The sequence below is a fragment of the Rhipicephalus microplus genome, chromosome 7, assembly GCF_043290135.1.
Source record: "Rhipicephalus microplus isolate Deutch F79 chromosome 7, USDA_Rmic, whole genome shotgun sequence".
Lineage (NCBI taxonomy): Eukaryota > Metazoa > Arthropoda > Arachnida > Ixodida > Ixodidae > Rhipicephalus > Rhipicephalus microplus.
In genome coordinates, this window is record NC_134706.1 from 20,870,556 (window position 1) to 20,890,360 (window position 19,805).

At 44.7% G+C, this 19,805-nt stretch overlaps 1 protein-coding gene across 1 annotated transcript; it reads left to right on the forward strand.

The window, feature by feature from the left end:
* Nucleotides 1-4,618: 4,618 nt before the first annotated feature.
* Nucleotides 4,619-19,188, forward strand: LOC142767194 (uncharacterized). Its single transcript, XM_075868421.1, has 9 exons — nt 4,619-5,011; nt 6,177-7,205; nt 8,141-8,348; nt 8,838-9,027; nt 9,763-9,875; nt 11,808-11,952; nt 16,550-16,723; nt 18,022-18,138; nt 18,979-19,188. Exons 1-9 carry the CDS (start codon nt 4,981-4,983, stop codon nt 19,186-19,188), a joined length of 2,217 nt encoding a protein of 738 aa, XP_075724536.1. The 5' UTR covers nt 4,619-4,980.
* The last annotated feature ends 617 nt before the right edge of the window (nt 19,189-19,805 follow it).

The window sequence follows — 19,805 nt, forward strand, 5'->3', positions numbered from 1 at the left end:
AGGGAGTATAAGCGCATAATATTCGTGACATTCGTGAACGGTGTTGCCCTAGCCTGTTTCTTGGCCCATCCCCCTTTTTAAGTGAACGCCATGCACAAGGTGGTAATCCTCATCAGCACCACAGCGAATTTCTTTCAGAGAAGAAGAAACAGAAGTGAAGTTACCAGCGTCACTCTACCCAACTGATTTCTTTTCAGCTATACTTCTGGATTTCCGACCTTTCCTCGGTAAGTCGCGGTAGGGCTGCTTGCCTCGCCTATGAAATTCTTTTACCGAGGTTGCACGAGAAAATTCATCCAGGTCGTTCATTGCTTTGTAATTATGCATATTGTCACGGGGTCGTGACGTGGCCAAAGACAGAAAACTTCGTGTTGTGATTTAACTGTTTATTTGGGCGAACCTGTGCCCGGTAAAGGGAAAGTCTAATTACAGCAGCAGTCTTGCACAGATAGCAGTCTCGGACTGATAGCGGCGAACGCAGCGTCGGCCTTCGATCAACAACTGACAAGCGGCGAAGCACGTCGGCATTTATACCCTTGCCGTCGAATGTTCTAGCGTTATCGCTGGCGGTGGCGTACGTAGGTTCCAGAACAATCTGTACCGTTCGCACAGTGGGCGTGATCTTATCGAAATGATCTACTACAGTCTGGAACCTTCTCGAAACCTGCAGGCGCGGTTTGCGCCGAGAATCGTGTGGTGTTTCGGAACGATAACAAAAACTTGTGAAATGGAACGTGGCAATATGGTGTGATGCTCCGAACCTGTGTGAGCGTGACACACTGAATCTGTTTCACAGGAAGTGGTTCTTTGAAAACTCAATGTGCTTCGACGTTCCGTTAAATGTGTCCTCAATAAGTTTTTTTTCAAGATAGAAAAAAAACGCTATTGCTAGTCAAAGCTTGTATCAGCATGCGAGCCGAATATCTGCACATAACGCAGCACTAAATTCACAACTACTTAATGCATCTAGCAGTACTATTTCGCACTGACTCATCTAATATATATTAGAAGTAAACCCACACAGAAAGTACTGATATCCTGTGCCATTATATGAGGTCTGGAGCTTCTATTCGCGAGTAGTACGAATTTATAAGGATAGTCTAAACGTATCAGAAACTGATAGTAAAGCCTTTCCCCTCTACTTCGCATTGACTTCGTTAACTACTCAGGACGTATTTATAACCAGTTTGAACGGTTTTATGAAACACATTCCCGTGGACAATACGTAAGCCTGTTTCTAAGCTGTGGACCATGCGTTGCTGTCACGTGGTGCCATTGCGCATGTGTGGATAAGGTGGGGTGGCCTATATATACCCCGTCAATGCGGAGTTTCGCCACAAAGTGCGAAGCAATGAATGCGATAGCAAAGGATTGGGAAGTTATGTGAACTAACGGGAATATCTAACTCCATCGGAATGCGACCCCGTGCATATCTACAAAATAACGTTATGATGAAATACGTCGGCTCCAGGGCTGGATGCAGTTTAATGTTGTATCTTTCAATATTGCCCTCATTCTTTGCCCCGTTAAACGTTGGTTACGCTTCCACCAACCAGCCCAGCGTTCTACTTTCGTGACGTCTCTCATTTCAAGGCGAAGTGAACAGTGAGAGCACACCGCGTACAAGGGTATGAAACGCACACTGACCTCAGTCGAGATAGCTCGTTCGCTGACGTGCTCTTGATCCAAGTTCGCAGTCACTGCCTGAAGGAGGCGCCAGTGGAGGAAAGAAAATGAAAGGAGGAAGCATTGTGTCACGCTGCCAGCCCTGGCAAGGCAAGCTAATTTGAAGCCAGCAGTGCCGGACCAACACGTGAACTTTTGCGTGAAGATCACGCACGGAACGAGATTCGCCGACACTTTGCGGTTCAGCAGCTGACAGTGCTCAACCGAGCGCGCTTCATCGGCGTATTTGAGGTGGCCCACTGAGGAGGTTCAAAGAGAGAACGCAAATGGAGTAACAAAAACCTACCGTATGCTCTGAGGTCTTGATCACGGGATGTTCCGCCACAGCGGGCTTCGGCAGCATTCTGCGACACCCTCATTATTTTGTCCTTGCTCCACGGACGCACCCACCTCACTGGCGCCGTGCATCTTCGACCACTGCCGTCAGCCTGCGCGTTTAACATCGTCTTGAGACACGCGCGTCTGCGGCTATCGGGAGCTTTCGGTCACACATGCGTATACAGTACGCGAGGGCTGACGTTATCAACATGGACGCAATGTGGAAGCTGATGGTGGCGGAGACAGTAAGAACGAGTTTCGAGTGTCAATATAATTACTATTGTGATAAAAAGCGGAAGCAGTGCGCAATAAGAGCAATGGTGGTGTAACATTAACATAACGAATCGCCCCCATTTTCGTCGTAACCTCAAATTTGTAACTCAAAACATTGCAGGGGAGACAAAACGGGTCACAAATGTCAATTTTGGTGTTGCTACTTAGTTTCCATTCTAACGGGTACAAGTTAGTCAGCAAAAATAGTAAGGCAAAATAGCGCACTATTAGCGTAATTATGCAGTAACTCGGGAAAAAATTCGAGAGCCGTTTTTATGGATCTATAGTTATAGCAGGCGTGTTTTGCTTTCTAGGCATTTTGAGTGTCCTCCTGGGAGCATGTGGCACACCGCTTACGGCGTCCGCGTGAAAGGTGCAGCAGATGGGCGGGGCCACCACCTGTTCCGTCCGCATGGGCGTTTGGCAAAGCACCCTTCAGGATATACGTCGTACGCTTCGTACACTCAAGGGACTGTCGGATTTGGTATGAGGTATTTTGCTACCGCAGGTTCCATGGCCTCCACGAATGCTCCTTTTAAAGGCACGGAAAAATGAACTTCGATGAGTATTCGGTTCCGATGTTGTGTTTCCTCTATGCAAAACCATTGCGGAGCTCCTATGAGCTCATGTGCGCACAGCCTCAATATTAATAAACTCGTAAAAGCTGGGCCAGAACGGCGACCATAAGAGTGCGAACGGGAAGGGGTATAGGAGGGGGCCTTCCCCTATCATAATCTAAGAGGGGGCGTGAATTATATATCATAATATTATACGGGTAGATTTTTGTGTCAACTTTTAATGTGCAGAGTAAATCAAAGACCAAGAATTAAAGTCACTTTCAAAGAACAGTTCCCACTCTTGAGCAGACCAGACCACTTCCAAGCTAATTCGAACTTGGGTGACTGGATTGGGTGTTTACAAAATGACTGCTCCTTAACAATGTTCGAATCAATTGATACCTGCTGTAATACCTGCGCTCTTGTGGTCAAACATTTCAACGCAAGAGGATTATGATTAGATTTTTGTTTAAAGTCAATATAATAAATTCGTTTGATCTATAACGGTTGTATGCGTGAACAACATAGACTTTTAAGAGACGTTGGGACCTTGAATTGGCTGATCAATTGTGTCAGAAACGTAAAGAGGGCGAATTTCACCAAAGCTCAAGAAATTTGTTTTTGACCAGCTTTGATCAGACCGTATAATGAGGCACATTTCACCGTTTCCGTCTTCTTGCAGGAGTTAGGCGTGGTCGATCGTAAGTATAGGCCCCGCCCCTTCTTGGTACACACCGTAAAATTCATCTTGCGATCGAATTCGGAGCGTACTTAAAAAATGTTAGAAACATTTCTTTAAAAATAAAAATAATACTGAGATTTAAGGTCAGAAATTTGCCGATGACGCCGTCGTCGGTGTGATTCTCTACCGAATAAGGTTCAAGCGCTGGAACAACCGAAGACATCCCAGGTATAGCTAAGTGAGGAGATTGCGTGTCATTTGTTTTAGTAAGCCCGACTAGGGACTTAAAGATGAAGTGTTTTACGCAGGTCACGAACAAAAAACAAAAAAAAACTAGACGCTTTCTTTGTTTGACAAATGAGGTGTGGGAATTGAATGATTTCAGCGTCGGATAAGAACACTTGGCAAATGGCGAAATTGAGCGGCGATGGGGCAACACGAAGCTCTTGAACATGTACCTTGTATTGCCGGTTACCTATCGTGACCGTGATTGTCACTACCAGCCTGACTACCCATTATTATTATTACTATATTATTATTATTATTATTATTATTATTTTTATTATTATTATTCATAATGATACCTGTCAACCATATAGGCTGCTTCTGTGGGAACATGTTCATTGCTAATTATCATCGTTACCATACCGACGACTGATGATGACTATCATGATGGTAATGATGAGTAAACATATTCCGTAGGGTTGAGAGCTGTTCAGTGACACGACCGTAGTCTTCCGTCATGGAAACCAACTAACCAGAGAAATTGTCGAAGCCTTCCACATTAAAAAAAGAAAAGAAGGATGCATTAGTCAGTCATCGGTTTCGTTAAGTGACCGAGAAGCCAGCTACCTCGAAGGACTTAATTGAGATCAGTGTTTGCATGTGTCATACTCTCCTTTTTGTCGTTTCAAAATTTTGTTTCAAACACGTGTGAATTCCCGCAATTTTTTTTGTTTTTTTGTTTTTTTTATTTGATGTTACCCAGGGCTGTTTTTAGTTATGTCATCTTAAAATGTAAGCGTAACTGCCGTGTACTATCGCTTGAGTCTGCGCAAAAGCTTCTGTTGGCAATGATTCAATGTTCGTAGTTCTTTTCTGTGTCGCTAGGGTTATGGGTTATATATGATGTGCTGCTTCTGAAATAAAACTAGTTGCGAGTGTAGCGAGTGGCGTGTGTTCTGGTCCTCTTCGTCCCCGTGAAAATTGCGCTACTACACCATATGGTTAAATGATATTCCGTAGCTACGCAAAACACATGGTGTATAATATGGAACTCGCTGCCACTAAAACCCACTGTTTGCCCGGGCATTACTTTCCGAGCGAAACCACTCCAAACATTCACCTAATACATAAAGTAATCACTGTTTCTCAAGCGCTGCTCGATTTGTCTCGTGCAGAAGGACTGACCTGTTGACAAATGCAGTGGTGGTGATCCTATTGTTGACCAGCATTGCCACGAGCATGATAGTCATCTACGCCATACTGCAAGGAGGTAAGTTCAACCACAAACATGTTTCTTGTTATTGAATATTCGCATAAAATTTGGTAATATAATGAGTTTGCATAGCAGTTCTCAAAAACTGGCGCGTATGCCAGGACTGATCGTGGAGGCGGCGTGCCATATGGTTACGTCAGATACTGAGTGTTTCCTCGAATAAGCAGGCTGTTGAATGTCTATACGCACAAGACTTTCAAAAAACAACAAGAAAAGGTAAGCAAAAGTAAACAGGTCACGTGTCGCACATTGCTATGAGTGCGGAAGCAAAGCTGTTTACAGGTAATTGATTGTTTTATTCATAGATCTTGTGATAAGTTGAGAACTGAGACAGCATAGATCCGCCACCAGTATTACCTTACCAGTACTAATTTGAGTGCCTTTGTTTCAGCCATAATTGTCTATTCCGCTGGCAATAACGCAGTGGCGTAGCCAAGGGGGGAGTTTAAATCTCCCGCCTCTTCTCGAGAATTTCCAAATTTGCTTGCACGTATATCTTTGACTAAATAAAATCATACGCACAACTATATATATTTACTATAATTAAACCATTCAGAAACGTCTCTAACCTGTAGCGTGTGAAAGAAAAAAAATGTTTTATTCACTAAAAAAAAAAGAGTCACAGAGCACCTATGTACTTGCCTAAATATGAGGGAAGGTAAAAGACGTCTATTCCTTCTGTACTCCTTCCAAGAGCTGACCCTTTACTGAGAAAATGTCCTGTTGAAATGTTATTGGCGTCTGTGACAACACATTTTTCTGAACACTTTGCTGTTATTCCGGGGACATGGCGCTCTGATTTACATTTTCTGGGATCACAATCTTTATGCAATTCCTGTCCCCCGCCCCCCGAGATCGGCCTAGCTTCGACTAAGTGAGGAGGACATGATGTGACGTCACGCTATGTGATAACACAAGGGTGTCGCGAATGTGTCGTGATTACTTCACAAACGTATGCTATCAGCGACGCCACGATGACGTGATGCGAGACGTCACACGCGGCGATGATTTTTAGCATAACTCGTGTTGACGTCTACGGTGAATGGCCGCTTTGATGGGTCACCTAAGGCCTTCGCTTTATTAGCGGTAAAAGCCAATGGTGTGAACATTCTGGCAGCAGCCTCTGACACTCCGTAGCTGATTTACTAAGCTTTGTTTTCAGGGCCCACAGATGATGACTCAACACGTGATCCCGAAGAGCCGGTCATCCGTGAAGTCACCGAGGAAAGCCTGGAAAGGGCTGCTACGCTGCTCATTCCGGTAAAGACGGCAAACGTGGCGCCGGTGTATACACCATCCACAGAGCAAAGCGCAGTGGTGACGACAACGACGACTACTACTCCTATAACCACGCCACCACAGAAGACCACCACCACGGTGGAGACGAGCTCCACAACACCATGGACTAGCACTACTACGCCAAAAGCCACGTCTTCTACGGCTAGGACTCGCAGGACGATTACCACACAAAGCACGTCTACCACACCGGGGACGTCTACCATACCAAAGACGACTGCGGATCCAGTTACGATTACCACGCTGGAAGTTACTAGCGCCACGCCTAAGAGAACCCCTACGATCAAGGCCTCGACGACTACGCCTAAATCTACCGCCACCAGTTCCCAGACGACCACTACACGTTGCACGACTACCACGCCGACAGCGACTACCATGCCTAAGGCAACCACGACCAAGGCCACCACGACTATGCCTGTGTCCACCACCACTAGGTCTAAGACAACCACCACGTCTACCATACCAAAGACGACTGCGGATCCAGTTATGATTACCACGCTGGAAATTACTACCGCCACGCCTAAGAGAAACCCTACGACCAAGACCTCGACGACTACGCCTAAATCTACCGCCACCAGTTCCCAGACGACCACTAAACGTTGCACGACTACCACGCCGACAGCGACTACCATGCCTAAGGCAACCACGACCAAGGCCACCACGACTATGCCTGTGTCCACCACCACTAGGTCTAAGACAACCACCACGTCACATACGGCTACCTCCTCGAAGAATACCAAAACGATAGAAACCACCACGCAAACGACTACCACAGTGAAGATGACCACCACGGTTAAAAGTAACTCCACAGCAAGCCTGACCATCAGAACGACCACCCGAAAAACGACTACACCTGTTGACATAAGGACCAAGTCGACCAGCGAACCATTCCACAGTGAGTAGACAAGCCTAGCGTCTTGACCCGATCATATAGATGTGAATCACCTAAGGAATAAGGTGCTTTCAGCTCTATAGACAGGGAATAGTTAGTATGCTTACGAATACTTTACTCGAGTGGGTAAGTCATTGCATACTTAGTTTCAGTGTATACAAATTTTATCACGCTTGACGAAGTGGTTGAATAACAAAGTGTAACTCATTCATTCGAAGAAAGAAACTTGCGCCTACACAGTATGTCATGTCGGATACCTTTACATCAAAGCCTATTCATTGAGGGGGTCTTTAACCTGCAATTGATTAAAGGAAAAGTGTATTTTTATTTTTCCATTTCGCCTCCTTCTTAAATACGCGCCCACTCGCCCATGCTATAAAGTTGTTTTTACAGTCCATTCCTGGGGCTTCCACTCCTCTGCTTCGAAAATACTGCATACATAGAGTTCAAATAGTTGCACATATTGTGCATTGTTTTATCTGTCCAGCCAACCATCCCTGCACCACAGCTGTCGGACCTAGATGCGTCAGTCAACGCTGAAGCGCGAACAAAGCGCTTGTGCTGTGTGTATCTCTATTTTATGGTTTTTTTTGGTTGGTAACAACTTTTTATTGGTAGTCCTGCAGAGATTTCATCCACTGGGCGTTAGGTTTCCCACGTGGGGAAGTGGAGGACCTTCTTGACTACCACTTTGCTGGCTTCTGAATGATCCACAGCTGGTCGTCGAGGCTGGGGCTGCGCAACGCCTTGGGCCATTTGGCGGAATAGTTTAAGAGTCAGCACGTTGAGGGTTTTCGGTACAGTTTCAGAGCTTGTGGGCTAATGAGGGGACTTCAGCGTGGTAAACTTTGCATATGTGTTTTTCTATACGCCTTGATAAATCATGAACCACTACTCGATATCGCTAAACCTCTGCGCACACTGAAACTTGCCTGCAGTCGTGAACCTTCAGCCCCTGCTGTGCACGATAGGCTCCGGAAACTTCACGACGCAGATGTTCCCGCATGATGGGCTGTGCGACTACATATTCTACGACTCGATCTACAAGAGGGGCATCAAGACGTTTCACACCCCAGACATGCTCTTCTTCATCGAAAAGCGCAGAGAATATAGCCGCACGACTTTCGGCATAGGCTTCACCTACGAGTAAGCAGCTAGTTCGCTACACTAAAAAAGGTCTCAGGACATTTGAAACCACAAAGAATGAGATTATTATTCGTTGCTGGTGTTCCTCTCAATATGACATGATTCGTAACACCCGAATCTGTTTGTGTGACGCCATGAAGAAACAAGCTCTAAAGGGTACATTTAAAGGGATATCAGCTGTGACTTGTCTCCTACTCCGCTAGGCCACGCAGTCTCGTGTGACTATCACTCGCGATCAAGCTACTTCAGTTGGTGTTGTTCGTTGTCGAATGCCCAAGCGGAGATAAGTGTTCCCAAGGAACAAAATATTTCGATAGTACAAACGCTCGATGCTGACTTCGTTCACGATTGTTACGAAGAAGTAAGTGGTTAGGAGAAGATAGTGCCTAAAAGAAGGATACTTAAAGAGAGAAACCCTTGAAAAAGCTTGAGGCTGCGGTGGTAAAATAGTTTGCAAGCTTTACAACAAACTTGTCCGTTTTTTTACAGGCATACGACGTACGTATCGTCCGTGATTTCGCAAAGTCAGAATCCCAACTCGCCATTTATTCTGGGGTTTTTCTGGAAAAAGAGGATTTACCATTTCGGTGTCTTGGACACTCCTACATTTGGTGTTCGGGACACTCCTTTCAAGGGCTCCAAAGCAGCCGACGTGAAAAAGGCCTTGGATTTACTCAAGGTACACATACTTTTCTAGTCGGTAACACCTATTTGGAAGAGATGTGTGAAAATTTTCAAGCGTTGCTTCTTGTAAACAAATAAAGCATCGTGGTATGACAGCCGTAACCCATAGCTAATATTCGCCGTGAATGCTTGTTTATTCCAGGCCTTTCAATTACACTATTGCTGAGAACGAAAGTATGACGTCTTAAAACAGATGGACGTTTGATCCCTTACTTACAAGTGGAATGCATCTTATAAAGACCGGTTCATTTCGTTATGGCCTTGTGTCCCGAACTTCAGCTGTGCATAGAGAGTACAAGTCGAGGAAGCGGAATATTCGTATATCTAAGTGTATTTTGCTCTCTGGCCCGAAAAGTTTGATAAATAAAGAGCCAAGTTATACTCAATGTTTTACTTCTCTGATATGATGTGCTTCTGGTGCGCAAAATTCAAGATAACTGGGCCATACCACTGTCTCACTAGCCTTTCTTTTCTAGCTTGTAAAGTTTTAAATGATCCTATACACCAAAGTTTATTGCTGGTAGAATGGGCCGTTTTCACTATGCGCTAGAAGTGCATAGCCGTTGTTTTGCGTCAATTTATGAACCATAATTAGTGTAATAGCTGTGGAGAATTGGCCTTGAAAAGAGAGTTTGCTGCTGCTAACGCTTCAAACAATACATATGCAGATTCCGTGTTCGTCACCAAATCTAGAAACACTCAGCTTTGTGTTTTTTCCCCTTAATTACAGATCATCAGTGACTTCTCTGATTATCAGAGACTACGAGGCCGCCTATGCTTGATGGTTTTAGCCGCGGGTGTACCAAACGACGCGTGGGCAGAGTTCTACGCCACACGATTTTCGTAAGTTCACGTTACTCTCTAGAACAAGATGGCTCCAACGTTAAGTAACGTAGCCCAACAAGCACGCTTCTTGAGTGGACAGACTGTTGAAGGAGAAACGGCAGAGGGGTGCGTGCCGTCTTTAAAACCGTTAGTCTGCAAAACGAGGAGCCACGTAATAGGTGTAGGCCGGGCACACACCGCCGTGAAAGAACTACTCATTCCTGGGTCAGTCTTTGGTCTTCCCGCTAGTGGTCATGGCGATGGTCGTGTCGTAGCTAGAAAATGAGATGATGTAGGATTCATGCCATGAAATTTTCAATATTGCCGCGAATGTTTTTGCTCTATGGATCCGAAAGGGATGGCCTTCCTCCCTCATTATCTAAGAGGGGGCGTTAATTATGCCCCGTAATATTGTGCGGACAGACCTTTTTTGTCACTTTCAATGCGCAGTGTGATTGAAATACAGAGCATAGCTAAAGCAACTTTCGAAAAAAAACAGCTTCCACTTTCGAGCTGACCAGAAGAAGATGGTTAGCTACGCCAACCGTTAGAGAAGCTTCGCAATCGTAGTTGTTCACTTCATTAAAATTACGCGCAATACACGAACAGTCGCGCTTTTTGCAGAGCTTGTGCGACCACCATTATTAAGGCTTTTAGTTCGATATGTGAAGTGGAAAAGATTATGAGTCCCACCTATGATCAAACTATCGATGGCCGGAGGTGTTTTTCAAATTATCCTGGAGCTGACCAAGGCAGATTGCAAAAACAAACAGATGTATAGGGTTTCTTGAAGGGCCAGTTGGTACATGATACTGAGTGGACAAGCAAAAAAAAAAAACTCGGGACGGAGAAAGATTGAACACATGACACAAGCGCTGTGTAAACACTAACAGATGTATGTCTCTCTCAAACAACGGCCCTCTGGGATTATTCCGTGTTTTCGCGGATATGTGGACCGCTTGAAGAAAGTGGCCACTCGACACGAAGTTGAAATGATTTTCTCTGCTGGCAAAAGATTAAGCAGTATTTGTCCTGGTTTCCAGAGGTGCCATGGCTCTGAGGATCGTGAAAAAAATGGAAAATGATTCAATGTGAAACATGGCTTGCATTTTGTGCACTGTAAACAGGGAATGGTTTATTGAATTCTTTTCGAGTGTGGGCGGTGCTGCATTGGTCGCTCGGGCAGTTGCTTGAATGGCAGACTTCCTGAGAGAGCACCATAGCTCCCTCAAAGGAATAGCCTACTTGCACCTCGCGATGCATGGCTGTGACTGCGGATGGGAGCCTAGTTTCTCCGACACTTCTGTAATTTTTCAAACACGAGAACAAACTATCAAGGGAAATCAGCCAGGCCTTTTTGATAAAAAAAGAAAGGCAACGCGTGTGTATGGCAACCTTCCATGAGCTTGCTGAAGTTGTGAATGTAACCTACTTCACAAGTCTGCTGTCTTATCAAAGTGGTTTAGTGCCCGCGCCTTTTTGTGTTTGTGTGTGTGGGGTAAGGGTAGCGAGCAGTCTGAACAAGTCTGTACGTATGTACGCGATCTATTGGATCTAATGGGGCGTCACCTTTTTTTTTTCCTTTCTTGTAATAAATTCAGGTTCAAGTTAGCGCTCGTCCTATCCACTCTTTCTTTCCGGTCCATGTTTTCTGGCGCTTCAAAGTTGTTTCCTAATTTCGTTGTGCTGCCGTGTGGGGAAGATAATTTTCGAGTTATACTTCCAGGAAGACAGTAAAATAAAGAGAGAAAACCTAGTCTGAAGATTATTTCCGTCATATTTAGAGAGAAAAACTCCAATTTCCTTTTTCTGTGGAAGAAAAATGGTTATAATTTTATAAACCACTTTGTCGAGTTTTTGTAGCAGTACTCAGGCTTTCTTCTTTTTTTTATCAGAATGGGTTCGGGAACCTGACAACCTGTTTGACTTTTCATACCCACACATTCGCAGTCCACTGTGGCCCTTCATATTCATCAGCGTCGGTCACTACGATAAAGGCGACAACACATTCACCGACTGCCACGTCATGCCACCGACGGTGTTGTCCAGACCAGCGGAGGTTGCCGCGGAGAATAGCAGTTATGAATATGACTTGGTAAGAATAGCTTGCACACAGTGACGCCGACAATCCGATTCTTCGGATTGTCGTGCGCTTGCTTAATTTTCATAAAAAATTACCTCCTTACAAAGTTGTAATTGGTCGTCTGATTCTTAGCTATTATGCGTACGCTTTACAACGTTTTGGATGGAAATCAGGCACTAGAATGTTTCGGGCACATAAAATATTTACCATTTCTAGACCGCAAGGCTGAAATTGGGCAAGCTGGTGGATGGTTCTGGACAGGCAGAACTTTTTGGTAGGTTGCTTTGTGCCAAATAAAGGGACACAAAAGAGAACTATTATTTCGAATTTGATAGTGGAAATGGTGGTCCAGAAACGTCGTAGGGTTGCTTTTGTGCCAAGGAAAGGCTTACTTATATTGGGTTTTAGTGGTCCGCGTCGGGTTAGCGCACTTTAAATTACCCGCCTTCATGAAACATCTGACGCCTCTGTTGCCGTGCCCAAAGTTGCCGCACTGTAATGCGGGGTCGCCGACACGACAGTAGCAGCAGAGGTAAAGTAGCGGGAGCCACAGCAGCAACAATGGCCAGTTAACAATTTTCAGCAAAGTCCTTAGAAATTACAGGCGTGATTGGTTCAACTGGGCACCACTAGATCGCATGACCTGTCCAGTTTAACCACGCGAATATTGAATTTTTGAACCACTCGCGCCTTTTCCCATAGTATAATCCGGCGTTTTTTTTTCTCATGGATCAAACAGAAACGAACAAACAGCATTTTTTGCTTCTATTGATGCACGGAATGTTCTTTATTTAGTGTAGGTAGATTGATTTCCAGTGATTAATTGTAGGTGGTTTGTCTGACGTCATTGGGATTATATTCAGATGGTTCCTACTACAGCGCACGTATTTTTGTGCATTTATTTACCTTAAGTTCTCAGTAAGTAGGGCACTGCTGTTGCTAATATTGTCGTTTAGACGTTGTCATACATTGAGCTCTCACTCTGACGTGAATTGTTAAGAGCCCTTAGTGCAAATCGAAAGGAACAAATGAAGTGCCGACGAAACGAACAAAAAAAAAAGCGGCTCCAGCAAACACCTGAAACATGATCTGTGCAACGTCTGGTTTTCGCTCGTTGTCGCCTCATTACATTTGGTAGTTGGACATGAAGGAGGCACATACATGGACACTGTGGCAGTTGACTTGCATGCAGTCAGCTCCCCTGGCGGTGGTGGCATGAAACTCTCGCTCTGAGCCACCGCTCGTTTTCGCGAATACGCCGCACTAGTAGGACCTTTTATCCTGACCGTTATTCCGGTTTATAGAAAATGCTTCTTAATAGCAGAATACCCAGCTTGAGCTGCGCATGAGTCTGGCCACTAGACATGGCCACACAGAGTGTTTGTCTTCCTCCTCGAGTTCTCCAAGGGGCCGTGATGCGTCCTGTTGCGCATTAGCTCTGAAGTGCAGCTCAATGTAAAGACGATAGGCTTTCTTGGGACACTTCAACGCTGAAATTTTGGTCTGCGATCCTGTGTGTCCGTCTTTCTGTTTCTGTCTGACGCGCTATTCAACCACCAAGCGAAAAGTTGACCCCCTTGCTACTAAGTCACCACTCATCTTGATCTCCTGTAGCGAACATTGTCAATGAAAAAGCAAATGCTACGCATACCTGGGTGCAGCATCAAAACGCGTGTAGTATGTAGCGTGTTACCTTATTTATATAATGCAAAGTTACTTAATTTTAAAGGCAGCAGTGGCAATTGCGCTGTGTGACAACGCGACGCTATGAACTAAAACGAGCTTGTTTTTCTACGCTTCGTGAAATCTACACAGTGCCACCACCTACCAGTGGCTTTGCATTAAAACAAAAACTGTTTTTTCAAAGTATTGCTAGATGGCGTTCATATCTTACATAGTGCCCGCTCACCGATCTTCTCGTACAGAACGTTAATAAATATTGTATTCTCTCTTTCCATAGAAAATATTATCGTCTTTCGACAACCTTGCCACGGAAGCACGCAGATACGCTGCCAATTTTCGCTTCGGATTCACGTACATAAGCGTTATAATCAGTGTATACGTGCCGATTCAGCACCGTTTCCGAAAGCTATGCTCAAATATTTCATTATGTAGGCTTATCGAGGAGTGATGGGTGCTCCCGGAATCTCGGAGGGCGTATACCACGTGTTTGCTAGTATTTTTCTCTTCTCCATAACAGGTGGCACTTGACCCGGCGGCAGCTATGAAACACGCTATCCGCTGTTGCGCAACACCTTTGCTATAACGGAGTACCGCACGTATTTAAAAAAACACCTCCACTAGACACCCTCATCAGAAAGCACAGGCACGTGTGTGCTTCCTGCGTTTTTACCGGGAGGAGTATGGGCCTATCCCTCGATTACGCTTATCGGCACCTATTTGGATCACCAGACCTGAGAGTATAGGGCTATCACTCCATAACGCTTATCGGCACCTATTTGCATCACCCGACCTGAGAGTATATGGCTATCACTCCATAACGCTTATCGGCACCTATTTGGATCACCAGACCTGAGAGTATAGGGCTATCGCTCCATAACGCTTATCGGCACCTATTTGCATCACCAGACCTGAGAGTATAGGGCTATCACTCCATAACGCTTATCGGCACCTATTTGGATCACCAGACCTGAGAGTATAGGGCTATCGCTCCATAACGCTTATCGGCACCTATTTGCATCACCCGACCTGAGAGTATATGGCTATCGCTCCATAACGTTTATCGGCACCTATTTGTATCACCCAACCTGAGAGTGCAGGATTATCGCTCCATAACGCTTATCGGCACCTACTTGCATCACCCGACCTGAGAGTATAAGGCTATCGCTCCATAACGCTTATCGGCACCTATTTGTATCACCCAACATGAGAGTATAGGGCTATCGCTCCATAACGCTTATCGGCACCTATTTGCATCACCCGACCTTAGAGTATAGGGCTATCGCTCCATACCGCTTGTAGGTACCTATTTGCATCACCCGACCTGAGAGTATAAGGCTATCACTCCATAACGCTTATCGGCACCTATTTGCATCACCCGACCTGAGAGTATATGGCTATCACTCCATAACGCTTATCGGCACCTATTTGCATCACCCGACCTGAGAGTATATGGCTGTCGCTCCGTAACGCTTATCGGAACCTATTTGCATCACCCGACCTGAGAGTATAGGGCTATCACTCCGTAACGCTTATCGGCACCTATTTGCATCAGCCGACCTGAGAGTATATGGCTATCACTCCATAACGCTTATCGGCACCTATTTGCGTCACTCGACCTGAGAGTATAGGGCTATCACTCCATAGCGCTTATCGGCACCTATTTGCATCACCCGACCTAATAGTATAGGGCCATCGCTCCATAACGCTTATCGGCACCTATTTGTATCACCCAACCTGAGAGTACAGGGCTATCGCTCCATAACGCTTATCGGCACCTACTTGCATCACTCGACCTGAGAGTATATGGCTATCGCTCCGTAACGCTTATCGGAACCTATTTGCGTCACTCGACCTGAGAGTATAAGGATATCGCTCCGTAACGCTTATCGGAACCTATTTGCGTTCCGGAACCTATTTGCGTTCCGTAACCGGAATGTAATATTTTGTCAATTTTGGAAAATAAAGCGAATGAATGAATTAAAAAGTTGAAACTCAGTAAGCGCCATTAAGATAATTTAGTGTTAACCTAAATTGGATAATCAGTGGCAAAGTTTGTGACATCGATAGCGTCGAGACATCGACTATGTACGCCCCATCAGGGCTGCTTGTAAAAATGTCAGATACCGAAACACTCAAAATTACTGCTTGGTCATCACCAATGGGGTGACCGATGAGTTTTATGATATCCTCCTCGGTCGTCATCAAGGGAGACGTAGAATACAGCTGGATGGATGGATGGGTGGATTGATGTGGTACTACCCTTTATATCGGGCGGCGGTTAACGCCCCCTAGCTGTAGTACTTAGTGAGCCAACAACTAGATTTGTCTTTTCTTTCCCTTTAAACAGTTAAGTTGAGGACTGGTACTTTGCAGTGAATGGTTTAATTTTCACTCGTTCCTAGACTTAGCCACCAATCAGATAACCTCCTTCTAGTTATTTCTAACCGCCTAAAGTCTATTTTGCCCTCCCTGTTCCTAAACCCCACTGCTTTGAAAAACTCTGCGCCATCAACTTGAACTATAAGTGAAGCCCTTTACAGAACATTATCAGGTGTTCGGCAGTGTCTTCTTCCTCTCCACACTCACTGCATACCAAGTCTACCCCTTCGTATTTGGCCCGGTGTCTTGGTTCGCAATACTCCCGTCCTGATACGTAAATGCCAAGTCATTTTGAGGAAGCACGTGAGGAGAAGCACATACAGTATCGCGACATCCAGGTTCAGCAGGCAAAAAAATTGCTCTTAAGAATATGCTGTACTTATTTTCTAGGACCTACTCGTATCTCCCAGTCTAGTATGAACACTTTATGTTTTGACCTTTCATTCGAAGGCAAGAAAATAAAAAGTACAATATTTTATGCAACTGCAGGGCTTTTAAGTCACTAGACCTGTCACGCCCAAACTTTTTCGTGTGCATTGTCGTGCAGACTTCGGCGGCTGCCGGTTTCGACAGACTTGTAATAGCGGGTGACTCATCGATAAGAGCAACCTCGGTGACCATGAAGGGAAGATGGACGGTTCTCGAGGAGGGTGAACAGGCTCAGTTCCTGGCGACATGCGTGCACGATCCCAGCGCAGAATCTTTTGGAGAAGTCGCAAAGGTTTGTAACATGTGTCTACAAATGTAATTATCTTGGGACACGCGTTTCTCTGCTCACAATTAAGACAATTAAAATTTTGCTATAGTAGTTTTGATTTACATGTGGAGTTTAACGTCTCGAAACCACCATATGAATATGAATGATGCCGTAGTTGAAGACTACGGAAATTTCGACTACCCGGGGCTCTTTAACGTTCTCCCAGATCTGAGCAGACGGGCATACAACATTTCCGCTTCTATCGGTAATGCAGCCACCGCAGCCACAATTTAATCACGTGACCTGCGGATCAGCAGCCGAGTACCTTAGCCACTAGACCACCGTGGTGGGGCGTGCTGTAGAAGTTAGCTGTTCAATGTAAAGCTTGGAGCCAACGAATGTAAACACAAGGTGACATAACCTCCACGCGAAAAGAAATAAACAGCCTGGTAATCTAGTCAACGTATCGAAAGCTGAATGTAATCTTGCGAGATGCCTTTGACGATGATGATAGTCCCACTTGTTGAAATGTCATTCAGTTTGCTTGAGGCTATTTATTCCACTTACGCAGTCATTATAGTAGAGTACGTGGTTGTGAAAAAAAATGTTTTGTAGAACATCCAGAAAGCCGTTTGACGAAACTCAACGTCACCTCAAGTTGGCATAATACGTCCTACATACCGGCAGCTAATCCAAAGCCATGCTTTTACATTCGTTATAAACAAGCATAGCTCCACAATTTGTACCTTAGCTGACTACTTCAGAAGAAGGTGGCGAGAAGAACATTCACAGCAGGCGGAGGCATGTGTCTCTCCCAGAAAAAAAAACCCCAAGGCTAGTCGTCCATTCATACCAAGCCCAGTGGAACAATGTTCTCCATACAAGGCACATTCTGCGCATGAACCGTTTAGATATTCTATGTATTACTTGGATAGAATTGTCAACTGGTAATCGGTGCATACGCTCTAGAAAAGATTATGACATTGATGGCGAAAAGCAGAGATGAAATTGAGACCTACAGAACAGCTACTGGAGAAGAAATAGCAAACACACTAGAGAAACAGAAGCGTGCATAAGAAAAAGATGTTGGGAAAAAAGATAAACTGTTGCAGTGCATTGTATGAAGCAATATTGCTTACACAAAAGAAAGACGAGGCGAGACCTCATCACCGCGTAATCTTGACGTTGATGTGAATGAAAATTATGTAGATATGCAGCGTTTATGACCTCATTACGTTGCCTCGACGTACGCGCAGGCGTGGAATTTATATAGCACAGCGTACATCAAGCGCCAAGACTTCGAAACCATACCATTTTTGCAGGTGTGCGAAGACCCCAGCTTTGAACCCATGTCTAGAAACTCGCAGCTATATGGCACGCTCACTTACAACATCAGCCACGTGTTTGCATTCGACGACGAAGCTGCCTTCCAGCAAAAGGTGGGGTAAAACAGGATGCCACAATTAAAATATTTTTTATTCATTCTTCTTAGCCACAGTGCCTTGTGATATTATGATGGTGTAAATATATTTAACAAATACAGAAGCAAGACTCAATGTTTCAGTCAGGCATAAAATTACGCAGTATTGGTTTTATATGAAAAGGTCAGTATTCACCTTCAAAGCACCGCAGAAGAACTCGAGTCATCAGCAATATGCGCTGCAGCTGATGGTGGAGGATATTCTATCTATCTATCTATCTATCTATCTATCTATCTATCTATCTATCTATCTATCTATCTATCTATCTATCTATCTATCTATCTATCTATCTATCTATCTATCTATCTATCTATCTATCTATCTATCTATCTATCTATCTATCTATCTATCTATCTATCTATCTATCTATCTATCTATCTATCTATCTATCTATCTATCTATCTATCTATCTATCTATCTATCTATCTATCTATCTATCTATCTATCTATCTATCTATCTATCTATCTATCTATCTATCTATCTATCTATCTATCTATCTATCTATCTATCTATCTATCTATCTATCTATCTATCTATCTATCTATCTATCTATCTATCTATCTTTGCCTACCTACATACATGTCTGCGCCCTGTTCCCTTGTTTGCCCTGACAAAATTCACTATTCGGTCCCAACTTGCCAACCTTTATAGCATCTCTCTCTCTCTCTCTCTGTGTGTGTGTGTGTGTGTGTGTGCGTGTGTGTGTGTGCGTGTGCGTGTGCGTGTGTGTGTGTGTCGTTCTTTATGCCGAGTCTTCGGTTTCTGGTACTCATACCCATCGTTTGATCCTCTCATAGCTGTGCAGGCTGAAGGCGGATCGTTCGTCGCAATACTTTGGCATCGCCGTGTTCGACCTGGAGTATGAAGACTTTTCGAACGCATGTGACCCCGCCAACTCGCACGGTGCCTTTGCACGACTAAAAGCTCTACGTCGAATAATAGACTTTTTCAAGACGAATTTCAAGAAACCCTCGGACAGGGCTGCCTGCTTGAACCTTACACGGTAATCTCGAGAGCCAAAAAAGTCGTGCCCCGTGCATCCAGCACGAGTAGCGAGGCACGAGTAATAAAAAAATTTAACGCTCGACGTGAAGACTTTAATGCGCACGTATGCTAAAAAAACAGTGATCAATCGCATTCATTGTAGGAAGACGACGAAGATGTCAGATCCTGTGAAAGTACTTTATTTTAATAGCAGTCACCATACGTGTTAATTCATCGCTGGCGTCACCGTACTGGTCTGTCGAAGTGCATTGATACCCCATCACCCCACCTTGCTCTACAATTTCGATCAAGCACTGCTTAAGGTAATGGTACTAGCTAGGAAACTATGCAACAAAGATTAGGTGCTTAGGTTTTGTATAGGACATTACGCAGGACATTATTGAGTGTGTGTTGTGGAGTCAAGAGAAAGACTGCGAAGGAGTGTGCCAGCTTTGCACAGGTTGGCGATGCGAGCGAGAGCAGAGTTGAGGCGGAGATTACGTTTAGGAGCTTGCTTTTTTGCGAAGGGGGGGGGGGGGAGGGGGGTTGTCTCTCGCAGTTGCGCCGTGTACGCTAGTTGTCATTGTTCCCGCTAGATGTGCAGTTGTGCTCTTCATTGTAAAGTCCCTTACTATAGCGA

Excerpts from the sequence above, each read along its gene's own strand:
- LOC142767194 (XM_075868421.1), top strand. The coding sequence starts at position 4,981 with ATGATAGTCATCTACGCCATACTGCAAGGAG. Across the intron at positions 8,349-8,837 it reads GGCATAGGCTTCACCTACGA|GCATACGACGTACGTATCGT; the intron begins GTAAGCAGCTAG and ends GTTTTTTTACAG. Across the intron at positions 18,139-18,978 it reads AAGCTGCCTTCCAGCAAAAG|CTGTGCAGGCTGAAGGCGGA; the intron begins GTGGGGTAAAAC and ends ATCCTCTCATAG.